General features: G+C 42.5%; 3 protein-coding genes across 5 annotated transcripts in view; 2 read left to right on the top strand and 1 right to left on the bottom strand.

Annotated features, from left to right (window-relative positions):
* The window catches only part of WRN (WRN RecQ like helicase), a 48,499-nt gene extending 47,876 nt beyond the window's left edge, over window positions 1-623 (top strand). For both annotated transcript variants that reach the window (XM_065685016.1, XM_065685024.1), the window contains exon 35: window positions 315-623. In XM_065685016.1, the coding sequence (XP_065541088.1) occupies window positions 315-437 (123 nt within the window). In that variant the 3' untranslated portion in view covers window positions 438-623. The remainder of the gene's footprint in view (window positions 1-314) is intronic.
* An 81-nt stretch (window positions 624-704) lies between these two features.
* On the top strand, window positions 705-26,576 carry GTF2E2 (general transcription factor IIE subunit 2). 2 transcript variants are annotated; one of them, XM_065685063.1, is made up of 8 exons: window positions 705-792; window positions 1,267-1,433; window positions 13,762-13,853; window positions 14,387-14,494; window positions 16,040-16,222; window positions 16,702-16,795; window positions 23,825-23,940; window positions 24,957-26,576. In XM_065685063.1, exons 2-8 carry the CDS (start codon window positions 1,271-1,273, stop codon window positions 25,074-25,076), a joined length of 876 nt encoding a protein of 291 aa, XP_065541135.1. In that variant the 5' UTR covers window positions 705-792; window positions 1,267-1,270; the 3' UTR covers window positions 25,077-26,576. The 2 variants fall into 2 exon arrangements, with proteins under 2 accessions (XP_065541135.1, XP_065541144.1); XM_065685072.1 differs by lacking the exon at window positions 705-792 and adding an exon at window positions 834-1,085.
* Window positions 6,107-13,493, bottom strand: SMIM18 (small integral membrane protein 18). Its single transcript, XM_065685100.1, has 2 exons — window positions 13,469-13,493; window positions 6,107-6,445 (listed from the first exon to the last, which is right to left on the bottom strand). Exon 2 carries the CDS (start codon window positions 6,398-6,400, stop codon window positions 6,107-6,109), a length of 294 nt encoding a protein of 97 aa, XP_065541172.1. The 5' UTR covers window positions 6,401-6,445; window positions 13,469-13,493.
* Window positions 26,577-26,892: the final 316 nt, after the last annotated feature.

The following is a 26,892-nucleotide window of genomic DNA, read 5'->3' on the forward strand; positions in this document are numbered from 1 at the left end:
GTAGGAGCACAAGAGCATGTGCAGGTCAGATATTTCCCAGCCTGGATTCTTCATCCTGCTGTAGCTTAATTTTAGTCCCTCAATTACTTCAAGATGCTGCATTTCCCTGGGCAATATGGTCTAGTGTAAGGTCCTTTCTATGTGATTCTATGGTTTAAGGGGCATGTGTGCAATCCACCATAGTAGTTAAAAGCTTGTATTTCCTGAGAAGCATTGTTTCAGGGACGAGAGCTGTATAAATTATCTTACATATAATATGATAAGCTATATCCTACGTAGCTTATCTTTTTTCCACGTTTATTTTCTTCTTCTAGAGCTCACATCCCCCTTTCAAGAGGAAGGTGCCAGAATGGTTTCAGACTTCAGCAGCTACAGTTCTACCTCCCATCCAGGCCAAGAAACACAGAAAAGACACCAGAAAAGGGATTTTTAGTTGAATAGAGAAATTAAGATGGATGTTTTGCTATTACTAAGGGTACTTTCTGTATGAATACTTTCTCTATGAGTGCTCCTCCATGCTTTGCTTTACATTGCTACTGTCGCTCGGCGGGTGCGGAGAGAGGAATTCCCTGGAACCACGTTTCACTGTGTGAAATTCGCTGTTATTAAAGGAGTAAACAGTTCGCCACGTCTCCGTGTTGGGGAGGGACCAACGGGGGTAGAGCCCTTCGTTGCCGTGGCAACGGCGCGCCCACTTCCGGGGCGGGAGCTGGGGCAGAGGCTGCCGGGAAGGCGGCATGGCCCAATAGTGGTGTGCGGCCTGCCCCTTGCGGGACGGTGGCGGCGCCAGAGGTGGGGGGTAGGGGGGAGCGGGGCCGGGAGCGCACCGTGCTGGGGGAGGGATGCAGGCAGAGAGGCGAGCGGCATCCCGGCCGGTCGGTCGGGGAGGCCGCTGCTTCACTGACAAAGTTTCTCCTCCCGTTGGTGGCTCCGAGGTTCGCTGTTAGCGCCCGGGGCCCTTGAGGGGGACAGTTGGTCCCGGCGCGTGGTGCCGGCAGTGGGCGTCGGCGGCTGTTCTTCACACCGGTGCGGGTTTAAGGCCGGTTTAAACTAAATCGCTTTCTCCACCTTCGGTTGTTTTGGGGGTAAGGCGCTGTTCTGACCCCTGAAATCCCCAGACGCGTCAGGTTGTTAAAAGTCCGCGCACAGGCAGAGAAAGTTGCAAACCATAAACGGACACCTTCAGCTGCAGACACGTTTGCTTTCAAGCGTCCGATTGACTCTAATACCGACTTCTTACCTTTTCCTTCCTGCTCCTCCTGACAGAAGTATGGACCCGACCTTATTGAGAGAGCGCGAGCTCTTCAAAAAGCGTGCCCTCTCTACACCGGTCGTAGAGAAACGTCCAGCGCCGTCTTCAGACTCCTCTTCCTCAAGAAAGAAGAAAGCTAAGGTAGAACAAAGTGGCTCTTCAAGCTCGAAACAAAGCACAGGTTGGTGAGAGTCTTCTCTTAAGCTGCTGCTTGGTATTTTCCGCTGTCAGCCTCTAAGCTGTGGCCTGTTTGTTTTAATTAGGCTGTCTGTGAATTGAGAGTGGCTGTTGTCATTCTTTCCCTTAAAATATCACTTTTTGTTAAGTAATTCACTTGTGCCATGGTGAAAAAAAGACTTTGGCTGCCACATATATGTGTCAGGCCTTGTCCTGTGACTTGTTTGCTCCTCTCCATTGGAAGAATCTCTACTACCAGAATACTATTTTATGTGAAGCTGAGTTTGTGGGTTTCAGATCTTGCTGAGCCCACAGGACAATCACGGGCAGTGCTCTTGCTTTTTATCTCTACTCTTTAGAAAGCAGCTAATTTTGTTAACTGTAACTCATCTGTCCATCCGCAAGATGGGTTTTGCAGTTTAAACTGTGTCTGGTGAGCATGTCCTGATAGCAATCATTTGTGTTTGACCTGGGAGTCAGCACTAGGTCAACTTCTGCAGGTTTCTGGCTGCTTTGGTGAGGAGTTCCGCCATTTCGCTGGGATGGTGGGGCTGATCCCTTAGTATCAAATAAAGCAGTAGCAAAGTAGTGGGAAAAAATGAAGGTTGTAGCACCTGCAGCAGCAGGGAGAGGATTGGTGTACATGCAGCAGCATGCTCTGTGTTTGCTTCTGTTGTGCAAGGCATGTAATTTTGGGGGCCCTTTTCAGTTTTCTGAAAATACTGACAATTCTTGGATGCATTGTAAAGCTCAAGTCCAATGTCAGGAGGTACTCAAACATGAAATACTCTGCTATACAAACTCATTGTATGCTCATGTTTTGAATACCGTGTGATGTACTGTAGGTTACCCTGCTCTTGCAGGGGGGTTGGACTAGATGATCTTCTGAGGTCCCTTCCAACCCTTGGGATTCTGTGATTCAGTGGCTGTCTTCTAAAAAAGAAGAGATAGAGCTAAAAACAACAGAGAAAAATGGCAAAGACGGTGGGAGGAGTGGAGCATCTTCCGTCAGAGGGGAAGAGTGGGGAGTTTGAGTGTGTATCTCTAGCTTCTCAGGGCACTAAATAAAGTTATCAGACAGTTTAAAAGAAACCAAGGGAGTCCAGGTTTCCATCGGTCCATTTGGCACACTCTCCAAAGAAAATAAAGTTATATGTGGAATATCCTAAACTGCATGTCTTGAGCGAGAGCAGGTGGTTGGGAAGGAGGGATGGGGAGACAGGAAGAGGGCCGGTGGTGCAAATGTGAGTCTGATCCAGAGGATTTAAGTGAGTATGTGGCCCAGTGGCAGAGGAGATAATAAACGTGTTGTTTCTTTTCTATGGTTTTGCGGGCTGGGTGTTTCTTGAAGGGCTTTTGCAGCTGTCAGATGATTAGCTTGCACAAATAGGAATGTGTGGCTGGGAGGAAATATGCATTATCTTTTACGCTGCTGGCTCCATTCCAGACAGCATCGGAAGGCTTTCAGGGTTTCTAGAATACTTTTATGCAGAATGAGTTCAGCCTCCTTTCATTTCCCCATGGGGAATATTTACTAACTACTGCAGAAGCAGCAAGGGTAGGCACAAACTTTCTTCCTCCTGCTCTAGGAACTGGCTAAGAGCAAATGTTCACGCTGGCAAGTGGCTGAACAGGTTGAGCAGCACAAGTTGCTTACTGAGGCTGCACCCTACCTGGGCCATCAACTTCCATTAATTGTGCTTTTAGTTTGATATTTTTTTTTGCCTAGAATGCTGCAGAGACAGATTTCTTTCTCTCAAAAAACAGTTTTTAAGTGCCTGTCAGGATATGCATTTGTCAGAGATGGGTCCTGAGGTGGTGGATTAAAATCCTGGTGTTGCAGAATCCCTGTCCCACTTCTCCTCACCCCCAAAGAAATTAAAATTGAGATGATCAGTCCTAATTTTGTTGCAAAATGACCACAAAGATGATAAATACTGTCACAGTGATTACACCTTGGCATTGCTAGTGGGTGCTAGTGCCTGCAGGTTCTCTCTTCTGTGAATTTATGACTTGGAGAGCCTGCCCCAGTCACTTTCTGGGAGAGGAATTGAGATCACACTATTCTTCAAATGGCTGCATGGCTAAATCTCGACTGTGTGTGAAGATTTCATGTAAGCTGTCTGGTAAGAATATTTGAATATCGTTATAATCATTATTCAAACAAGTTATTTGAAAAAATACAAAACTGCCTTGCTCTCAGTTCAGAATAGAAACTGGAAAATACATGAAATAGATCATATCTATTATTTCTTTTTATTAATGAATAGTAAGTAAGTTGTGGCTAAGGTCTTAGTCTTTTTCTGAAGATCTTTCTTTTGATGGTCTTAGCCACAGCAACAGAAAGGCAAAATCTCCAGGAGTTGTTTCATGACTTATTCTACATGTGGGCAAGAATCATCTTGAGGCTCTAGTGTTCTATGTCTTTCGTTTCTTGTGCATACATCCAGCCCCCTTTATAGATCTGTGAAATAACTAGCTGGAATGAGTCCCAAGATTTTTCATTGCATGTGCTTCTCAGGAAGGTGGAGGGAGGGCCACGATGCCAGCATAGCAGGGGCTTTCTGGGTTGCTTCCTGCACACTACCTTCTTGTGTGCAGTGGTGATGTTTTGTAGGAACACTGCAAGTGGCCAGCAGTCCTCTTGCCATTTGGAGCTTTTGCTTGGAGGAAGAGGCACGTTAGCTAATCTAGTGCATCCCAATGGCTGCATTTGCCTCTTGGGCAGGACACAGGTTTTTCAGGGCTGATGCTGTCAAATACATCGGAAGGCAGTGAGTGTACCTGACAGTTAAAGATGTTCTCACTACTACTGTTATCTTCCTAAGATGTCTTCGCGTGAATCTGAAGTTGTCTTGAACCTGAAGCATCAGCTTCTTCTGTTAATTGTGCTTATAGTCTGATTTTTAGCTAAAAGCATTCTCTGCACATGGTACTGACAGAGGTTTGCTGTAGCAGGCATATCTGAGATGAACAGTTGCAGTGGTAGTTGTGTCATTTTGCGACTGCAGAAGGGAGATTGCTTCTCCAGATGAATCACTGGACTGGCTCTGCTGCTTAGTAATGGCCTGAGTATCTTGTGACTCCATCTCACCAACCAGGAAGAGCACAACTTGGATTAGCAAGTCTTTTTGTTATGTGCAGGTCTTCTGGTGCTTAGGCATGCTGAGCCTGGTGGAGGGAGTTTATATATATTTAATTTTTTTAAAAAAGCTAATAGGTACTGGTCATAGCACAAAGGTATTTCTGGCATGGACAGACTGTGAAATCACTATTGTAGCTTACTCATCCATTTGGCCATTAGGTGGGTTTTGTTTCCCTAATGACAGGAATATTATTTGGGTTTAAATGTCTTGTCCCATGCATAGCTTTGGCCTGGGACATTTCTCACTGACTTCTGCTTCTCTATGGGTTCAGTAGTGTGAAGGACTTACCAGGCCTTACGGGTGGCCATGCTTTTGGATGCTGTTGTTGTGGTCATAATTTGTAACTGCAAAACTTTCATGGTTTAAAAACTAAAGATGCATCTACAGAAGAAAAACAATCTAGTGAGCTGGAGTTGTGAGTGTTACATGCTCAGTTTGTGAGAAAGGCATGAGTGTGAACACTCTGGGCAGGCTGGCAAAGCAAGCTAAGATTCTCGTGAGCAAAATTAAGTCTGTTCCTACTGTGCATCCATCCTGCCATCTCTAAAGCAAGGCTTACCCTGGTGTGGCCTCTCTTGCAAAGCATGTTGATACCTAAAAGCTGTGTGGAGGTGAAATTACTGTCATTGGTGTGGCAGGTCTGTGACCTGTCTGCTTGTGTTCCTTGGTCTATTCCAGTTCAGCTTTGAAAAGTTAAGCTAGGGGTGATAAATCCAGCATGTCTGACTCCCTTTAGTGTTGTGGTTATCTTAGAGGCAGCAGCCTTGGGGCAGAAAAATGTGCCTGTTTCTTCTAGACCAGTAGTGGTATGCTTTTGTGGAAATAGCCAGAAGTTCTTAAGGTAATGTGTTAATTATGTATTGATACACAGAAGCTGTTAAACAAGTTGAACAGGAAGTAAGGTGGGAGCAGTTCTGTGAAAATGGAGGAAGAGAGGGAGAAGGCATCAAGTTGTATACCACAGGGCTTTAGAAGAGACCATTTTAGGGATATGTTTCAAGTTGGCTTGCTTTTCCTCCCACCACCCTCTCTTCTAGAAGCAGGAAACCCATAAGAAGAGCTGTTGAAGGCAAGAATTCTCACAAGCGTCTCCTTTCCCATCTCTGCATGGTTGACCTCGGTGGAAAGACACTGTTGTGTCTTTGCACTACCTGTGGTCAGATTGTTGAGCATTTTTATAAATGTTTTCTCTAGTTAAGCAACATAGTTTTATACATGTTAGGCAACATTTGTTCATTTGGGTAGACAAAGATCTAGGCTACTAACTCCATATAAACAACAAAAGTTCATTTGGAAACAAAAATCTTTCCTTCCCCCATAATATTGCAAAAGATCATTCTCCTGCTAAGGACTTGGAAAGCCTTTGCCTATTATTCAAGTTCATATCCAGACATAAAATTACAGCTGTTGCTGTTCAGTCCAAAAGGGAAAAAAAATAAAAAAGCATGTGACTTGCTCAGTCATGTCAATCATGAGGCTTCGTTCAAGTGAATTCATGAGGCGTTCTTCAAGTGCTGATGCTCAGTCCTTCCTACACCACCTCTGTTTCATGCTTTCTGAACCTGTTCAACATTGCTCTAACAGGATTGGGTTCGTTCTCCAAGTCTTTCACAGTTTTATTTTTCACGCAGCAGCAACAGTCTAGCAGTTCATAGAGGAAAGCCAACACCACCAGAGATACTACAGTAAATATGAATATGATCAGAATAATAAAGCAGGCAGTGTTCCAGTTATCATGGAAAGGGTAGATCTTTTGCACTTGAAAGTCCAGATACTGGGAAATGGATGTAGTCTCATTCCAGTGAGTGGTGTTGAGGGTTGCCATTCTTGAAGAGTTGCCTGAGCGTGCTCACTATCACCAAATTAGGGGCTGCAACAGAAAAAAAAACAACTGTTGAGGACTCTACTGGTCAACACCATGCTGTGATTTTTATTTCAAACTGTAGGAACTTGTGCTCAGACTAAGTGCTCGCACCTCCTACCAGCATGGTTTGTTGCATGCTCATCTTTGTTCACGAAAATATCACACTTCAAATGTACAAGTTTGTGATGGTCTGGAACATTTATTTCAGTGGTGTCTGATCCATGCATGTATCAAGTGATCTAAATTACTCTGAAATGAGAGAACTTTGCTTCTTTATTTCGAGTACATGCAAAGACTAAAAAGGTTACATGATTATTTTCAAGGTACCCTGTGGTTTTAATGACCTGTCCATCGTTAGGCTTGAAGTTGGTACTTGCATTCTTAGAGGATTAGGAGATCTCTGTGCCACTCTCCCACACCTGAGCAATGAGAAGAACTTAATAGATGCTAATGTCATTGGAGCTTGCTTGTCTGGGGAGGGGTTTCCTCTGTTTGGGAGAAAGAAATAAATTGCTCTTTTAAAAAAAAAAGGCAACACAAAAACTCGTAACTATTTTGGAGGATGTTTCCAAAGAATAGAACTAAGTTTTGGTAGATCTAGTACCAGATTAACAATCCTGGTTCCTTAAAGCTCATTCTCTTAAATTACCTGTTAGCACAGATTTGTTAACCCTGCAAAACTCTTGATTTCAGAAAGCCAGATTTCCTGACACATTCATTCCCTTTCTCTGTTGAGTAGAAGTTTGTGCTTGAGAAATCCAGCTGCCCAAATGGCACTGAGCGCATCTGGAAATCTTGGCCTGTTTGTGGTGCCATGGGCAGTGGGATATGCAACAAGGAAGACCCAACCCTTTTTAGGGAGTTCTGATTTATTTTCAATGGGATTCTCTGCTTGACTGCTAGGAAAGGCATGCGTCTTTGCTCCAGTACTGTCCATTTGTACTCAGCAGAAGAAAAGACTGCTTTGTGGCATGGGGGAGATGTGAAACAACAAGTAGGCTCTAGCAAATCTGCCTTTGGCACAAATGGATTGCTCTGGAGATGTGCTGTTTGGGGAAGGCCCTTGCTGAAAAGTGTGAAAGTAGGCTGTGCCTCAGTAACTTCTCTAGTACAAAACTAGAACAAAAAAGCAGTTTTGTCTGCCTCTGAATTTCTCTGTGAATTATGGATAATTCACACGCAGATGAGGTGTTTGGCAATAACATCTTCACAGTTACGCATCTCGTTTTCCCCTGGTTTCCTTCTTTCCCTGTCTTTGCCTCCCAAAACTGAGCAAAATTATGATACTTCTCCTATATAGTCTAATATAATAACAGCTGTCCAAGGAACCGTAGAATTGTCATAGAATGGTTTGGGTTGGAAGGGACCTTAAAGCTCATCCAGTTTCTACCCCCTGCTGTGGGCAGGGACCCCTTCCACTAGACCAGGTTGCTCCAAGCCCCATCCAGCCTGGCCTTGAACACTGCCAGGGATGGGGCAGCCACAGCTTCTCTGAGCAACCTGTGCCAGGGCCTCACCACCCTGACAGGGAAGAACTTCTTCCTAAAATCTCATCTCAGTCTCCCCTTTGTCAGGTTAAAGCCATTCCCCCTTGTCCAAAGCCACTCTCCAGGTTTCTTGCAGGCACCCTTCAGATACTGGAAGCTGCTCTAAGGTTTCCCTGGAGGCTTCTCTTCTCCAGGCTGAACAAGCCCAGCTCTCTCAGCCTGTCTTCAGAGCAGAGCTGCTTCAGGCCTCGCATCATCTCCATGGCCTCCTCTGGACTCTCTCCAAGAGTTCCATGTCCCTCTTGTGTTGCTGCCCCAGAGCTGGACACAAGGCTGCAGGGGGAGGGTCTCAGCAGAGCACAGTAGAAGGGGAGAATCCCCTCCCTTGACTTGCTGCTCATGCTCTGGTGATGCAGCCCAGCACGCAGGGGTTTTCTGTGCTGAAGTCCACACTGAAGCTGGGTCATGGTGAGCTTTTTATTGACCAGCACCCCCAAGTCCTTCTCCTCAGTGCTGTTCTCAGTTGGTTCTCCACCAAGCTTGTATTTGTGCTTGGGATTGCCCTGACCCACATGCAGGACCTTGCACTTGGCCTTATTGAACCACAACAAGGAAAGAGCCACAGTAACATCTGGTTACCTGTCATAGTATACTGTAGGACATCGTAATAACACTTTGAATCCTTCAGGCAATTTAAAACTGAGTGTGGGAGAAGGTTGAGCCAGATTCCAGTATTCCCTTGAGGAAGTAGCAAGGAGTTTTTAGTGGTGAGCAGCACTGACGGGCCAGCCTGTGCCCTTCACGTAAGCCTGTCAGTGAGCACATGCCAGCTAAGGGGGAGCTTGCACAATGGGCTTTTGTTTGCTGGGCTACCCCAGAAAATGTGGGATTGTAGAAGGGGAAGACAGAGAAAATATGGTAACTTTGAGGAAACCTGGAGTCTTATTTCCATGCCTCAATGGAAGATTGCTTTGAACATCAAGAAAAAAGTGAAAACCTAGCTGTGTTCATTATGAAATGGTCTTGGCTACCCATATTTAGTTTTATTTCATTCAGTAGTCAAAACTACAGAACAAAGGGGTAGTGCTGATGTTCATTTAACTGTCCTCACAGGTAATACTTTAACGTTGTATATCCCAGAAATAATTCTGTCAACCTGTTTAGAGAGTGAAAACTACAAAATGCCTGAATAAATGGGAAGTGACAAAGGCAAAGTGTGATGGTGTCTATGAAAACAGATTATTTAAAGCAGTCTCATTATTTTTGTGTCATTAGGAAAAAAAAAAAAAGATACTGTGAAAACCAGCATGATGCTGCCAAACCAGCTTGTGATTTATATCTTTTTTTTTTGTTGTTGTTAAAATGTTATACATGCCAAGGAAGTTGTGAATGCTCCATCCCTGGCAGTGTTCAAAGCCAGGCTGGATGGAGTCTTGGGTGACATGGTCTACTGTGAGGTGTCCCTGCCCATGGAGGGGGGCTGAAACTAGATGATTTTAAGGTCCTTTCCAACCGTAATCATTCTATGATTCTACATTTTAACCTTTATCCTCCTGCCTGTAATGGATTTAAATTGAAATACAGATTTGCTGGGAAGATACATGGCACTAGCATTTGATACGGTCATTTATCAGAGCAGTTGCAGTAACTTTTTCCTCTGTTAAAGCTGTAGCTGAATACACAATTCTGTAACTGAATACACGAAGTATGACTGAGATGGATAGGACTGATTAAACTGCTGTTTGGTTTTTTTGTTCTTAAACAAAAGTTTGCAGAGCAAATCCAAGCTAAAAATACTCATGAGCTGAGTCAGGCCCTGGCTTTGAGAGCATGGTTTGGTTTGGTCACGGTCTAGGAAAGCAACTCAGCTGGCCTCTTTTATGGCGCTAAAAGTCAGGAGGGTTTTTGAAGGGGTTAGTCTGGAGGCTTGTTTGAAAATTGGGGGGGGGAGGGGAGGAGCTGAGTAAAAGGATTTTAGAGTCTCTTTTGAGGGGTAGTTAAAGCAAGGAGGACTGAAATGAATCTTTAAATTGCGAGAGAATATCCTCAGGAAAGAAAGGAGAAGAGTTTTATTTTGAGCTTCACCAGACTTTTAAGACTCGCTCTGTAAACACCAGGCACAAAAATGAACTGTTTCTGCTGCTGAGAAACTGAGTACTGCAAAAAGAGATGAAGATCTGGGGCTGCTGGAGGGACTGGGCGTGTTCTCATTGGGTAGCCAGGACCCTTTGCCCACCACAGGTATCTCTGTTCCTGAGAGGAGAGGAGCATCTTCAGTACGACATGGCTCCCTGGCTCCCTGTTGCTCGGCTGCCAGCCCCTTCCCCAGCCACCATTAAGGCAGTGGTTTGCACAGCATAGAGCGTATCATCTTTATACAGGGAGGTGGAATTTAATACCCATGCTGGAGGCGGTTTGTGCTTCTCAAGGCTGATGATGTCCTTGATTTGAGCAAGGCAAGGCAGATAAATATCAGCTGCTCATTGCTGTAAACTACTAAAATACAAGACTGAAGTAGCTGTTGCCAAGCCTTCAAAATTAGCATGGCACTAGCAAGGTTAGCATCTTTGAAAGCTGTCAAAGATGGTCTGCTTTCATGCAGTTTTACTTACTTTGCCGTAGCACAATTTAAATTCGTATTGTAAGCCAGTCTGATTTGAATACAGTTCAGCTATTGTGTGTATTCAGAATGCAGCAAGTTAAATATTTAATGAATTGGCTTCTGTAATAGCTACATCAGGCTTTAATTTTAAGGTATTATCGTCTCTAGGCACTGCAGAGCAGCAGCTTTATTTGAAATCATATTTGTGGAGCAGAGGGAAATGACTAGCAAAAAATCATTTCAATGCAGTACTGAGGAAGTCTTGTTTAACAAACCACTGAAGAGACATCTTGGGGTTATACCATTTAACAAATCTTAGATGAAGTCTCACCTGCCTGTTTGTCTTGTATCGATCGCTGTTCCAGTATTTACAAGAATAATAATATTCAGTGGGAATTTCTTCCTACCCTAACGCACCAAATTTCTAGAATAGGTTTCTAAGCGTATCCGTGAACATAGAGGGGGTTTAGAAAGCTTAATTTATACAGTTTATGGAATACCCACTTAGGAGATACAGTTCTTAAATGTCGGGTTTAGCTGTCTTTGTTTTAAGGAAAATCCTTACGCTGTCATTTCAGTACAAACACACAGAATCAATTACAGGGAATGTGAGGCTGCAGGCAGCAAGCTACCTCCCCAGTAAGCACGAAATCCGTTTTGTCTACTGAATCGTGGTTTGGTGTATGAGCTTTTCTGTGAGTGGTCATCAATTTTCCATTAGTGTACAGATGGTGAAAGTGCTTGTCTGATAGTGCAAGGCAAGCTCCTCTGCCTTTGGTGGAATAAAATCCTGCTAAACCTAGAGAAAAACATTCTGATTCTAAGAAGCTTTTTACAGGCTTGTAGTTTACAGGCATATTTCCTTTCAGTAATCAAGGTAAACCTAAGACAATGTTATAAAACGATCCACACCTACCTCTTGTCTGAGAGGATGCTGGAAGAGCGCTGTTCTGGTCCCTTTTTTTAGTGCAGCCTATGGCACAGCTAAGATGGAGCTCTCCTACCATTGGCCAGAGCAGGATGCTGCTGACAACTTCCTTTCTGCTCGTTTACATCCAGCCCTCAACCCCAGGAGTAAATCATTCATAAATTTGACTCTTACTGGCTCGAATAGAAACAAACCCCTTCCTGCTTTCATTCCGGGAGATGTTCTTTGTGTGTGATGAGCTTTGTAAAGGTGCTGGGAGGTGGTGATGGCCATGCCTGGCTGTGCTTTTTGAGCAGCCATCAAACCCTGACGTTTGAAGTGTTAATATCCGCAGATTCCCAGCTTGGCCCTGGGGTTAGATTTACTTGTCAGGAGCCTTAGCAGGCTGTAGCCAGGCAGATTAAACAAGGTAATCTTCTGGATTCAGTTGACAGAACAAATGCATGATAAGTCATCTTAACTCTTTGTAGTGCCTCTGAATGTGTTTCAGCACTTTAGACCTCTCATTATATATATGGGTTTTTATTTATAAAATGTCCTGTGTGGATGTTAATTTTTAATGATAAAAGGGAAGAATCCTGCAGGGGAAGATCCCTATAGGCTGTATTTTCAGCGGGAGCCAGCTTTGTTTTTCTCCCTTTTTCCATCTTAATTTAGCAATCACAATAAAATGTTCTTCTGTTGTGGAGTTACACTGATTCTTCTATGTTAATTTTAGAATTGTGCTATGTAAAGCCTCTAGTATGATGTCATATAAAGCTTCTCAGTTACTACTTGCTGAGTTTTTAATCTGATGTTTATTCCTTCAGCATTTTTACTTCAGTGTTTCTGAAATGTTTTTTAACTATGCTAGCACCAGTTTCCATGAAGTCTTCCCAATAATTATCCAAAATGGATTTGTTTGCAGTGTGATTATATCCAGCATTCCCACTCTGTAGTTGCCTTTTGCAGTGACTTTCAGATCAGCTTGGAAGGAGGCTGAGATGTGGTGGGACAGACATGAAAAAAATTCACCCAAAGCATAATGACTTTGGAAAATAAATTGGGAGTTTCATGGAAATTGGGAGTTTCATGTAAAGAACTTGTCAAGAAAATCCAGGTTGAAGCTCAGAGAAGGTAGCAGACTTTCTCCAAACCTGCCGCTTACTCTGTGGAGGCAATGGGTCTGTCAAACATTTTAGGTGCGTTTTCTAAAATAGTATGATTTTTTGTTTTCTTGTTTCTTTTCTTGACCAGTGCAAACCTCTGAGACCTTAAACTGCTTCTTGACACCGCTCTCATCCACATTTGGCAGAGACAAGACTCAGCTCTGCTCAGCACCCACTGCAACCTCTCCCTCCATTACTGCCCTAACTTTAATTGTTCTTTTCTCTCCCTCAACTGATACTTCCACAGAAATATCAGGAGCTCAGTATCTCTTAGAACACCTACTGTCCTGTCAGGTGTGATTAGAAGTCACCAGTGGATTAACAAGTTCGTGTGGTGACATAGAGAAAATGTTCTTTTTCTCGAGTAGCTGAAATTCTGAGAAGCTGACACCATTATGCTGGTAATGGGCCTGTGGCTTTTGATAGCACTGTGTGGATATTTCTGTTTAATGTGCTGTGCTAATAGCTAATGCTAATACAACAGTCATTAGCAACCCTGCAGGAATTTTTGAAACAAACTTTACACGGTAGCAAACCTCACAATACATTAAGCCAAAGTCAGAGGTGATTCTGAATTGTCACAGTGGTGCAGTGCACCAAGTTGTATAATTTTAAATTAATTTTTTCATATAAATTCGCTACTAGAGCTGCATAAATAAATTAACGCGTAAGCCCAGCAGAAGCACATCCAGCTGCTGAATACTTTTATGGAACAAGTGAAACTTTCTGCTCCTGTCCCAGCAGCACAAAGCTATCAGTAGAGCTAATGGCTGGAGAAAAATGCAGCACATTATTTCAGCGTGACTTAATGTAGCATAAATGATTATGGTTTGTTAAGCCACAGAATTAAACATGTACACTTACAGGAGTAATGCTGCAGTGTCTTGCTGTTTTCTTGAAGGTCATGTCCCAATAACTCTATGCACCTCTGCTGAGAAGTGTTCCAGAGCCATGTGTGTTGACAGGTACCTCTGTGGGTCTGGATCAAGACATGTGCTAGCACAGTCTTCTGAGGGTGGCTGCTCCTGCAACACACATTTCTTTTCTCAATTGTAATTCTGAAAGCTTGTGGAAGTAGACTGAGAAAGAGATGGAAGGCAGAGCCAACAGGGTGTTGCAGGAAGTGTAATTTAATGGTTTGTTTTCTCCTTTTGTAGATCACAGCAATGGATCATTCAACTTCAAGTCCTTTTCAGGAGGCTCTGGCTACAAGTTTGGAGTTCTTGCTAAAATAGTGAATTACATGAAGGTACAGACTTTTGCTGTAAAATTATAATGGTTTTAAATACTTCTTTATTCTTCTGTGATAGCTGAAAGGTGCTGTATATTTCAGCTCTAAAGTTGTTTTATATCAAGAGTGAGAATATCAAGAAGCTGCTTGTTAAATTCAAAGTGCTGTCAGTAAACAGAATGGTCAGCATATTGTTCCATTACTGAAATCCTCATTATTCCAGGTCACTTAAAAAACAAGACAGGAAAAGTTATTTGCAGCAGAAATAGGAACTGCAGCATGCTGTCAGCTTCTAGGATTAATGAGCTGTTTATCAAAACAACATGTAACTTGGTGCTTGACAGATGACTGTCATCACTCTCAGCTGGTACTAATTTTTTTAATCTCATATTCTCAAAAACCCTAAGCTGAAACTCATGTGCTGTGTGTACTGTATCTAGTCTGGTTTTGCAGCAGTTTCGTCATCACAGTATACCAGTTTTAGTTACTTTATGCTGAGTCACTGAATAAAATAATTATAGAGCTCTAATAGATCCTGTTTACTTTTCCAGACTCGGCACCAGCGTGGTGACACACATCCATTAACCTTAGAAGAGATTTTGGATGAAACACAGCATTTAGATATTGGACTCAAACAGAAGCAATGGTTAATGAGTGAGGTAATGAAAACATGCGTTTAGATTTTAATTAGAGATAAAGCATTATGAAAATAATGGACTATACACATTTATTTAATGACAAGCTCTATAATTATATAGTCTCCCCTTTAAGAAGCTACATTGGCAGAATCATAGAATAGTTAGGGTTGGAAAGGACCTCAAGATCATCTAGTTTCAACCCCCCTGTCTGTCTGTTATGTACCCTCTACTGTTGAAGTAACAGTGAAATGACTATTCTGGCATTTTTAAGGATGTTACAATTGTTACACAGCATATTTTACCTTACGTGATTTTTTTATTACTGATTTTATATAAAGAAGCTGATTTTCTTAAGAACTTCCTTTATTAAATAAAAATAATGCAGAGAGCTCTTCTGATATACAGGATGTTAAATTAACTAGAACAAAGGAGTATGGCACCAAATTCATAGGCTTACAGTACATTCTTTGTCATGTACTGAAATGAAGAACTATGATGTGAAATATGTCTGAAGTTGTGGGGTAGTAGATGTGCAAATTTCACTGCTGGAGTTCATTAGTCTCACTCCAGATGCTAGGTTTTGTTCCTACAGATTGACTGTAATTTGCCCCCATGTCGATCTTTGTGCTTCATTGATCTGAATATCTTAATGAAATTTCAAGATTAATAAATCACCAGAATAGCATATTTAGTATTTATACTTGATTTGCATACCTGGTTTTGCTCATATTGTATTTAATATCCTTGCAATAGAGCAGTAAAGTTTGTTGAGACATGAGGAAGAAGTCTCTGCATAATAAAACTAGGGTTGTTTTAACTAATACAGCCTGTAGCATTCCTTTGCTAAAATTCCGGGTTACAGAAACCTCACAGTTGGTTATGATAGAAGCTTGGCTTTGCTGAAGTGTTTCAAAAGGTAGCTCCAGGTTCCTTCCATAATGAATATCAAGATGGAATGAAAAAGCTCCTCCCAACAAGTGTATATGAAATCATCACTGAACTGTTACTGGATAAGAAAAGGTGAAAAAAATACCCTGCAGTGCCAAAGTTAGTTATCTTCTCTGTTACAGGTGTTTTCTCCCTCCTTTCTTCTTTCTGTGTCTCTTCTTTTTCTCCTTTCAGGGTCAGGCTGGCATCTGCAGAAGAAACTAAGTAGAGTTGCCCTCTGTTACAGGTGAACTTCCATTGCGGTACTGGCCGCACAGCAAAACTAATTCAGCACATATCTGAAATCGTTTCAGTTGTCCATGAACAGCTAGTCACTTTCACTCTGAACCTGGCATCAGAAATAAAATCCTACTGTGCAGGAGGTCTGCTCTTCTCAATTCTTCTACAGCTGCTGGTGCCAGTTGACAGCAACTGGGGAAGACTGAGTCCTGGTTTGTTTGTCCCAGGTTAATGACTCTCACATTGGTAACACCTGTATAACTTGAGCTTGATGAATAACCTCCAAACTGGCAGTTGTAACATGTGGCTTGTGTGCTCTAGCTCCTCAAAAGCACGCTATTAAAAAAAGTACTACCGTGCGTTCTTTTTCAGGGTTTTAAATTTATGTCCCTATTACAGGCTCTAGTCAACAATCCAAAAATAGAAGTTGTAGATGGGAAGTATGCTTTCAAACCCAAGTACAACTTGAAGGATAAAAAGGCTCTGCTCAGGCTCTTGGACAAGCATGACCAGCGAGGGCTGGGAGGAATCCTTTTGGAAGATATCGAGGAAGGGCTACCCAATGCACAGAAAGCTATAAAGGTGAGTAGCATGTGTCTGTGATGTAGCGAACCCATTCCAGTTACCTCCTCAAAGGGGAGGTAGAGGCTAAGAGGGAATTTCCTCATGAGTTGTTTCTGTTCATTTCACAACTCAAAAGCTATTTCAGAAGATCTAATATTGTAGCTTTTTCTGTATTTCATCCTTTACATTCAGATGTGGCCTGATCTCAGCACAGCTGTCAAAGGTCTTTCTCACAAAAGACTTCTTGATCTCCCACGTTCCAACTGTAGGCATTTAGTTTTGCTTTTATACCTTGATCTCAGTCCTCTGTATCTCATCTTTGATTTATTAATATACATACCACCCGTATCTGCTTTGGATGGTTTTTAATGCCAGTTACTTTGCTGCTTCTCTAGTTTGTTGTGCTTTTTGTAGCACAGCATCTGGGTCCATTGTTCAAGTAGGAATCCTTGGAAACAAAGTGATTTTTGTGCTGTTCTTTTGCATTTGTTTTCAAGGCTTTAGGGGACCAGATAATCTTTGTTAATCGCCCTGATAAGAAGAAAATTCTTTTCTACAATGACAAGAGCTGTCAGTTCACTGTGGATGAAGGTGGGTGTTTGTTTACATTCATTTCCATGATAGTTGATTTGAATTAATCTCAAACACCTATATGTATAGGCAGTCTTCAGGTATTGCAGTCATTTAGAGATGGTAATGAGTAAGTATCCAGATGGCAGGAGGATAGCTTATATTAACACAAGGCTAGCCAGACTAGCGAGTGACTTCAGGGGTAATATCCTCTGGTTTGTAGTGAATATATTGGAACATGGCACCAGGAATCCAACAATTATCTTCAAGTGCAGAAGAGACAGAAAAATCACCTTATATACACATCTTTCACTGTGTAAAGGGCAGCCAAAAACCCAAAAGAATGGCTTTTGGGTGCAAGTTTGTTTTGTTTTTCTTCCAGTTTATTAATCGTGTGCCTTTTATTGCTTAATGCAACAAGAAGCTACACTTAAAGCAGAAGGGATGCGAGCAGAAGCCCTGAGAAGTGATAGTTAACTGGTAGGAGAGCACAGATGGGGGTAGTGCTGCTGCCTAGAGCTGGAGTGGATCTGGGTCTTCAGAAGTCCAGTATGTGTTTTCTGTCTAATAGTGGCAGCATCCTCTGGTGCAATGTGCCCATTTGTGCACAGAAATTAATTACCCAAATTGGGGTGTGTTCAATAATGACATTTATGCCAACATCAGATGCCTGTAAAGACAGGGGAAGGCAGTCTGTGTTGTAAGATCTTATTTTGAATGACTAAATAGCACTGAACGCTTTCTGTTGTTAACACAGTGTTCTTGTACCATGCCACATAAAGCCGTCTTATCATATAATGTCACATTATGGCTAAAAAAGAGAAGAATTTTGATAGAAACTTGAACTGCTCTAATTATGGGACCATAGGACAAAGCATAAAGCTCTTTTTTTTCTTTGAATAGCTCAGAATCCTTATTCTGAATAGAATTAAGCAACTGAAAATTGTATCATTAACTGTATAAATCCAGGGCTGTTCAGTACATTGTATATTTAGCACACCCAGCACTGATCTGTGTTTAGGAACAAGCAGTTCAGACTGTTTCTATGGAAGGGGGGAAAGGTTAAAAACGACTCTAAAACCCTTAAAACAAAACGTTTAAGCCATTTGGCTATATCTCCAGATGAGGGAAGGCATTTAAGGCTCTAGTGTCTGTAGTGAAGGGGTCACTAGTATGCAGCTTGTAGTTCAAGGTAGCTTTGCTGTCTTTCATCCGCAGGTGGCAGCATGTTCCGTCTAAGCAGAAAGTGATTTTTTTTTTTTTTTAATTATTATTCTGTTCCTGCTGGCTTTGGTTTTTCTTTTCATGCAGATGATGATGCTTTGTTCTGAGACGGGGCAAGAACGCTTTCTCTTTTTTGAATTTTGTGGTCAGACTGTCTATGCCATAACTCTTAAAACATCCCTGTGTGGGTGTACTCACTTACTGCAGCTGTAACGGGTCCTTTTTCCAACTGAGTTGTCCTGTGAGGAAGAAAACACATCCTTCCTGAGCAGTTTTGCTTCTGATTCTTTCCAGAGCACCAGAAGCCTGTCTCTTAGGGAGTCACTGGCAGAATTGTCTGCGTACAGGATGAGTTGTGACACATTTCTGTGTTAGCCGTGCTATTTCAGCTCATTATCTCCAGTGACATTAAAATGAAGTTTTTATAAAACTGCAAAATAATCTTTGAAGTGTTGTCAGACTCTTTGATCTTAGGCACTGATGACAGTTCAAAATATGTTTCTAGTTTAATGTTTATCCTTGGAAATAAGGGCTCTCTGCTGCTTGGTGCATGATTTTCCCAGATGAAACCCTCCAGTTTTCAACATATGTTGGCAGGGATTAGTATCCTCTAAGTCAGGCGTCCTTTCCCACCACTGTCTGAGCTCCATCAGCAGAGAAAGAGGAGCTGCCAGGTTAATGTGGAGCTTGCTGTCTGAAACAGTGGGAGGAACTGCTTGCTGGCAGTGTCCACCTCTGCCCCAGCTACAGTTGTTTTGATGGCTGAACAAGCTTTTCTCTCTCCCCTTTTAAAAGTAAGTCCCAATGTACTGCAGCAGCAGTGGTGCAGTACCTATACATCATGATCTTAAGGGCAGGAGAGAAGCTTTTTGCAGTAAGGAATGGCTTTTGTTCTTCCTTTTATGTGATTAGCCAAGGAGGGTTCAGATTGCATGTGTTCCTTCTTGACTTCCTGACTAATTAATCTTCTGTTAGTAGTGGGTAGCTGAAAGTGTTTATAAAAGCCAGGGTAGATTTCATGTGCTTCAGCCAAGTAAAGCACTGCATTTTTGTGCTGAGGCTCAGCACTTAGCATGTGAACCAGGCTTTCACCCCATGCAGGCTGAATGCTGGAAGGCCAGTCTGATTGCTTAACTGTTAAGAGTTGGTATCTTTCACATTTGAATGTAATATAAGGAAGTGTTTTAATGCCTAGAAATTCAGGTACTTAATTAGGCATGTTTTTAATGTTCTTCCTAAACAACTTTGAGGAGGTTTAAAGACTGGCTAAAGCATTTTAAATTTAACAGTGTAAAAATTGCTTGGGATCAGTGATGGCTCTGAATTCCAAGGTGGAGCAGGAGCAGCACAAACCTAACATGGAGCACCTTTTCCTTCTGGTATAAATCTAGTAGTGTGTTCCCTGGGACTGTTAGGAAGCAAGACTCCATCTTCCCCACTACTCAGTTGTTTCTTCCCTTCTGCCCTGTTACTGTCTGTTCTTGTCCTGTGCTCAGATTGTGGCTCAGCTCAGGTGTGTTACAGCAGCTTATCTCCAGAAGCCATCCTAACCTTTTTGTCAGGAGTGGGTGAGCCAGTTGGAAGTGCAGGATAAGCCACACTGAATTCACCATGCAGCCATTTACCCATGACTTTGTTCTCCAAATCTAAGCATTTATAGAAGGGGAACATGTTAGAGTGTAATCACTCAGGGAATGTCAGCACAAATTTGTTTTGTACATGAGGCACCTACTGATGGAGTAAAGTTGAGGTAAACTGTGCATTCTTACCCCTTGGGTATTGGAGAGAGAAGATGTTTGCAAAACCTTTGCTATGCAGCCCTCAGCTTTGCTGTGCAGCCCTCAGCTTTGCTGTGTGTTACTGATAGTCAAAGCTCATTGTTTTAAGTCTGTGCATGCAGACATCCCCATGCTGGAGATGTTAGCAGACATCTAAACTGGCCATTCAGTCAGCTCATGGTCTCATTTCCTCCACTCGTTACTTGAAAGACCAGAAGTTAGCTATCTGGAGGAGCCAAGGGAGCAGCTTTTGAGTAGTGTTGATTCTGTCAAGCCTCTGAGTTAAAATATTCAGTGGTCAAATTGCAAGATACTGCATACAGGATTTGGTCATAGCCCAGGTAGGACATGGAGCACCTGCCTTGGGTGCCAGGATCACAACTTTCTGCCTTCTTTGTGAGAGATCTGCACTGACATCAGGACTTAAAGTTCTGCTGAAAATGTGTGTGTTTCCTTCAGGGTTTATAGCACCTGCATTGCTTAGGCCAGAAATTCTTTGGGAATTTCTCCCTGGGGGATTTTTTTTCTGGGCTCTGTCTTGTCATAGCAGCCCAGGTGGTAGGAGAAATTGTCAGCTTGTCTGAATGCAGGCTACTGCAGTCAGGTGTAGCCTTACTGTCTTGACTGCTGGGCAGGTTTTTTTTCTTCTATAGCTATTACGCACTTGTTTTGGCTGATCTCCCAGATAGTTTAGTGTTTCTGATAGAAGAGTATTTTGCTGTGCTTTTGATGGTGTGAAGATCACCTAGCTGTTGACAGGACAGGGAGAAGGAAAATTGAATGTGCTCTGTAATCGAAATGGTTACATGCATTGCAGGAATGTGGGCATCTGAACCTGTTCTCTGTGCCTGGCTAAAGCAGGACAGCATGTGGTGAGCTTTCTGCTCCAGCAATCCCCTTCCCACTCCTCACAATGATACTGAACTCCCTGTGCCTGTCCACAGAGACAAGAAAGACGTTGTAAAAAAAGGATCTGGAATATTGAAACCATCTCTAAGAACTGCCTTCTGTCACTGTTGTCCACTCTTCAGACACATCAGCTCCTCACAGCATTTTTCTTTCTGTCTTCTCCCCTCTCCAGAGGTAGGGCAGCCTGACACATCCTCCTATCTGGCCAACTGTAAGCACTGATGCTGCTCCAGAGGTGGTGGAGCACAGCGATCTTGTCATTGAGCACCATTTCCTCCCCTCGGACCCTCTCATGAAGTGCTGCTTTTAACAAGTGGTGACCCCATTTGCTTGGAGCCACACAGCCAGGGTGACAGCACTTCAGATTCTCGTCAAAGAAGCTGGAGAAAAATCTTTTCTATCTTGGGTCAAGGGTTTGAATTTTGAAGTTTAGAAATAGCACAGCTACAAGTGTGGAGAGTTGTTTCTAGAGAGCTGTAGTTATTGCCAGCTTTTCTCATAGGCTCTCCTGTTTCAGAGAGGGTGTTGCAATAATTCAAATAGCATATCCCCAAGGTCTAAACTTTCACTAGCTGATAGGAGCATAGTCCTTGGAGACTTCTGAGTAACTCTGACAGGTAGTGCGGCAATGGCTCGGTGCAGCCAGACAGCTGCTCTCTTTCTCCAGTTCTTGCATTTAGCTCAGTGTCTGGTGTTACACTGAGCTGGTTTTGTGATGAGATGATAGATTTATCTCCTTTTCCCTTTTCAATGGCACCCTGAATGCAAACAGCTGGTATGCACAGCTGTCAGAAGGGTGGCAGCTCTGTTGCTTCTCCACCTTTATCCTGTGCTTTTAATCCTGGACCAATCCTTTAACAGAGAGTATTTTTTTGGGGATGACTGTTTTATTGTGACTTCCCCCCAACTTTCCTAGGCAATAACACATTTTAATGCCTTACATGGAGCTTCAGCATGGGGAAAAGGTTCTTTTGCAGTTACCACAGTCAAAGCAACAGCGTTGAAAGCAGCCTGATTTATGAAGGAATTTTTACATGGGAGCTGCAGAATACTGTAGAGTGACCCTGTGGTGGGGCCAATTAGTGGATTAAATTATCTGTGTGTAAAGTCCACTTTAGCGTTTCAGTTTTGATTCTTGGTGACTTAGAATCATATTTCTTGGCCAAGTTTAAAAGGTGAATGAGAAGCTATAATGATGGCTTAACTGCTGCATTACAAGAAATGCAAACTGCTGTGGTTAGGTATTAACCATGATCTGCACTCCTGTGCATGTTGATCCTTGAAGAGCTGACCATTTATTTTCTAATGTTTAATTTTTCACTTCTGTTCCCGAAAAGAATGTAGACCAGTTTAACCTTAAGCACCTATCCTCAGCTTTCTTTTTTTTTTTTTTTTTTTTTGCACTGAGACTATTTCTCCATGTATCATAAACTCTAATGAGGAGAAATATCATCTGTCTTTGTAGCAGATCATCATGAGTAAAAGGACGCTGTCATGTGAAAGTTCAGTTATCACTTTTCTCCTCTGCCATCACCTTGTGTTCATGTGCCTGTTATACATCTTGGGGGACTGACCTGCAGCTCTTCAGCTCCTGCTGGAGTCATCCGTGCAGAGCCAAAGGCAGAACAGCACAACACAGTGTTAAAGTATCTCTAAGTGGGATCTGTTTAATAGTCATGCATTTATGTGCAGCCTTGTCACTTAACATTGGAACTGCAGACACATGATTAGAAATACAGTTACTTGCAATGTGCAGTACTGATTCATCTTTCCAAGCACCTCTGGGGGCTCATCTTGGGTGTTGAGGACAGGGAGGGGGGATGACCAGAAAGAAAATAGCTTGAAAGAGCATGTTCTGCTCAGTCAGGAGGACGCAATGGGAACCTTACACAGGCTGTTAAGTCTTGATCTGAGGGTTCATCCCTAAGGAACCTCTCTTGCATGTTAAGCTTTGATCACAGCACAGCCTTTTCCACCTGCTGCAACAGGATTAGGTGAGAGATGATGTGTGATAGCAAGCATTGCGTTCAGTTATCTGAAAGCTGGTGGTCTCAATGACACTGCTGTGCTGTATGAGAGTTTATGTGCCTGTATGAAAAATGGGCTGAGTGCTACCTCCATGTAACCAAAAGTGGTGTTTTGACAGGATTTGGTTCTCTTCAAAAACCCTCCATTACAAAAAATGAACATTATTGTTCTTCACTGGCAAAATACCTTTCCTTTCCTAACTGTTGGTAGTGGGAAGAAAAGAAAGACCCAAGACTTACAGCACATTTTTCATAGAAAAACAAGAGGTATTAGGGAGGGAATTGGTCCAAGTACAGGAACCAAGTCTGTTACGTATACCTTTTGTACGGTGTCATCCTGTTGCAGCATGTCTAGAGCTGGCATATCTGTGGCAGACCCTCATTTTGTCATGTGCTGTGTAGGACAGCTTCTTAAGCTTGCAGAAGTTGTGGTTGTTTTGACACCTGTATACTAAGTATATCTGGAAATAAAGGGAAAAAATGTAGTCTTGTGTTTCTGTGTGTGCCTCGTGTTTTACTTATAGTTTGTTAGCCAAACCTGCTGACAGGATATATCGAACTTACTGCCTGGGGAATGAAGGGAGGTAGGATTGTACCAGCCGCTGCCTGGAGAAAGCATTCCAGAGGCTCTGTGGAACTTTACATGATGCAGAAAGTGTGCAGGCAGATGGCAGCTGCTCTAATTAAGACTTACTGTCTTTCTCCTTTTTTCCTGCTGCTGTGTCTTTTAAGGTATCTCTCTTTTTAACACCAGAGGAATGTTAGTAATTTATTATCTGTACAGCACGGTATGTATTATATTACAGTGATAAACAAGCATAAACCCACTGAAGCAAATGCCTTGAATCTTTAGTAAATTGGGCTATGAGATGACAAGTCTCCCAAGACAATAGCAGCTGAAGATGTGTAAATGGAGTTTCCATTTATGGTTAGTTATTACTCTTCACCAAGATCTTTTGAACCAAGGCTTATAAAACACATTGACATTCTACACAGCTACAGAGGTGCTAGGCAAAAAAAAAAGAGACTATAGCAAATTCACATTAAAAGCACATGTTGCCTCTGAGTGCTCTCGATGAGGATATAAAACAAGGGTTTCTTTGCTGTTTCAGAGTTTCAGAAGTTGTGGAGGAGCATTCCTGTGGATTCTATGGATGAGGAGAAGATTGAAGAGTATCTGAAACGACAGGGTATTTCTTCCATGCAAGAAACTGGACCAAAGAAAATAGTAAGAGATACAAATTGCAAATCTTTCTAGAGGATTCCTACTTCCTGAGCCACCAGTGTTAATTCCAAAAGATGACGATAAGCCTTTGCATAGCTGCTTTGTGTAGCTCAGGGAAGTGTGACCAGTTTTAAGAAGCTGCAAATAACAATGCTATAGCCAGCAGTCAGTGTTTTTACAGCTTGTTTGAGCCTGTGTGATAACCCAGGCAGCATCAAGGAGAGGGCAAATGCCAGAAATTTCTGTGAGCTCCAAAGTGGAAGCTTCTGTTTGAAGCTGTGCAATACAATAGGAGTAGAAGAAAAGTTACTTTTCTGGGGAGAAGGGTTGGGGGTTTGTGACTTTTTCTTCTCTGCTAAATAGCTTTGGTGTCCTGATGAGAACCGTCATGTAATATGCCTCCCACCACACACATGCTGTTCTCCAAGTTGGGTGCAGTATGCTTCCAGTGTTTTACTGGGAGCCCAGAATGGCTGCAAGCTCTCCAAAAATGCTTTCTTCCTGACTTCAAGCAATTAACTTTTTTAACATTTATTTGATGTGATACATCATGTCTTTTCTGCACTTAGCTTCAAACTGTCCTTTCCCTTCCATACAGGACTTGCTCCTGGTTTCTGCTAGTCACTACACTGGAAGCTTTAATGCCTCTCACCATGTAGGCGCTCCTGACTTCCTTATATGTTGAAGGTGTCTTTGAGCACATAATTGTGAATAAAATGATGGGTCATGTACCTGCTTCTGTAGCTGCATTGGGAGTGTTTGGAAGCTTCGCTTACAAATGCCAGCTTTACTGCTGTGCATGGGATACAGAGACTGCTCTGTCCGCATCTCCCTGCCTGGATTTGAGTTGAATGCTGTTGCTTCTTGCCAGAAAAAGAAAGTGTCATCCCTGCCTGCCTACCCCTGCTTCAGGCAGGGCTCTTCTTCACTGAAGTGATGACTACCACAGCATCACACATCAGGTCAGATGTTGCAGCTGGAGGGCAGATCTTTTGACTGCTGTTTATTTCTTCTTGTAGGCTCCTATTCAGAGGAGGAAGAAACCTGCTTCTCAGAAGAAACGCCGGTTTAAGAGTCACAATGATCATTTGGCTGGAGTATTAAAAGATTACTCTGATGTCGTTCCTGGCAAACAGTGACCAGTTGAAATCTGGAGCAAACATGCATTTTTAATATATCAGGATTTTGCCACTTGGGTTCAGTGTCTGCTTGCAGAAAGACTGACTGTATATAGTAACGTGCTGTGTTTCCCCCACCCCAGCAACTATCCAGGTGAAACAGGTCGGTTTAAGAGCAAGTATGAACTACTAAGTTTAGGGTTTAATTTAATTACCTAGTGGGAAATGTGTCTTTAAGTAAGAGGTTTTCACTAGTTGCCTCTTGGCATAGTGGTAAATGGTGTTCAGCATGTAGTGCAGGAGTTCCTGTTCAGTGCTTAACTCTGCTTTTACTTTGCTTAATGGGTATTTACCTGGAATTACTTACAAGGGGCTTTCTGGTAGGACTGAATACAACATTTGTTTTACCTATTTAGGAAAACCTTTTCCTAAAGTCACTTCAGGCAAGTTTCTTTCATAGCCAAATACCCCCTGGTTTGTAGGCTTCTTTCTTGCCATGAGACTGAGCTTTACTGAGAATAGGCAATATGTGAGGCTCAAACTCGGGGGAAAAAAAAGGAGGAAAACCCTCTCCTGAAGTCCCAGCAGGCTGCAGGATGGCAATGCAGCTGCAGCTTCCTAATGCTAATCAGAACTGCCCTTGATTTTTTTCAACATTGTAGGGGATGCACATGTGTTGCAGGGTTTTACTCTATGGGCAGGAGGGAAATAAAATGACAGTGTAATGCTGAAGCCATTTTTTTTGTTTGTTTGTTTGTTTTTCAGTAATAAAATTAATGCTGGTTTCCAGTTTTCCGTCCTTAAAGATTGAGAGAATCAACATTTTTTGTGCTTGTTGCATTTTCTTTTTCAAGGAAGTGAAAATTTTGTGCTGTATTTTTATCTTTTTGATGACCTATTGTTCTGGGCTGACACTGTCATCTTTTTATCATCTGTGGTTGGGGAATGCTTAAATGAATGCTTCAGTTGCCTGATGTTCTGTGCAGTACAGACAAACGTGGAACGTGGCCAAATTGTGTCTTGATAATTTATTTGTATGTTCTGAACCAGAGTCAGTCAATGCTGATACTGTTTTCATGCAGGCACTGCAGGAGAGGAGTTGCTTCTCTGCACTTCTAGGTTTAGGATCAAAGCTAAAATAGGTGACTGTGATACACCACCAGCAGCAGATTGCTGCTGCTTGCACATGAGCGGGTGTCTTGATGTGTCAGGGGCTGAAGCAGAGGCCGTCAGATCTGGACGCATGAACGGATGAAGAATAAGGCTTTGTTGCTGTCGCATTGAACTCGTTATGTCTGCCTGGGGAAGCACACGAGGAGTAATACACTTCTGTGAGTGTAGCATTTATCCATCTGATACTGAAGACTGCTCTTTTGAGGAACAGACAGTACTTCTGGCATTGCACGTGCCTGTGCTGTATCAACTTTAAAGATTTGAGAAATGCTGGTAGGAGTTTTATTCTATTTTTTTTTCTCCCATGCTTTTTTAATATAAATATATATTAAAAAGCATGCTGCTCCGGCTGGTGTTGAAATTGTTTTTATTCCCTATATTTTCCAGGTCAGCACAAGCAACTCCTTTGGAGCTTTTTAGTTTTCCATGACAGCTCGACTTTAAAGCACCCGTGGCACACTTGAAAACTGTTCTCCACTCTCATGTCATCGTAACTCCAAAACCACAAAAAAGTTCCCTTCCATCTGCTGCATTTTTGAGCAGTGATTTTTTTTTTTTTTTTTTGGTGGTGGTGGTACTCAGACAAAAGTAGAACTCTTTAGTGAGCTCTGAGCTGCCTTTAATGCCTTCTGGGTTTCTAGGGGGGTAACTTCCCAGTCATCTG

This window comes from Lathamus discolor, chromosome 1, assembly GCF_037157495.1.
Source record: "Lathamus discolor isolate bLatDis1 chromosome 1, bLatDis1.hap1, whole genome shotgun sequence".
In the NCBI taxonomy this organism is placed as follows: Eukaryota; Metazoa; Chordata; class Aves; order Psittaciformes; family Psittacidae; genus Lathamus; species Lathamus discolor.

What these genes read in the sequence shown, in the direction of transcription:
- GTF2E2 (XM_065685063.1), top strand. Translation starts at nt 1,271, where the DNA reads ATGGACCCGACCTTATTGAGAGAGCGCGAGCTCTTCAAAAAGCGTGCC. An exon ending in AAATAGTGAATTACATGAAG is followed by an intron (nt 13,854 to 14,386) that starts GTACAGACTTTT and finishes TTACTTTTCCAG; the next exon opens with ACTCGGCACCAGCGTGGTGA. An exon ending in TCAGTTCACTGTGGATGAAG is followed by an intron (nt 16,796 to 23,824) that starts GTGGGTGTTTGT and finishes TTGCTGTTTCAG; the next exon opens with AGTTTCAGAAGTTGTGGAGG.
- SMIM18 (XM_065685100.1), bottom strand. Translation starts at nt 6,400, where the DNA reads ATGGCAACCCTCAACACCACTCACTGGAATGAGACTACATCCATTTCC.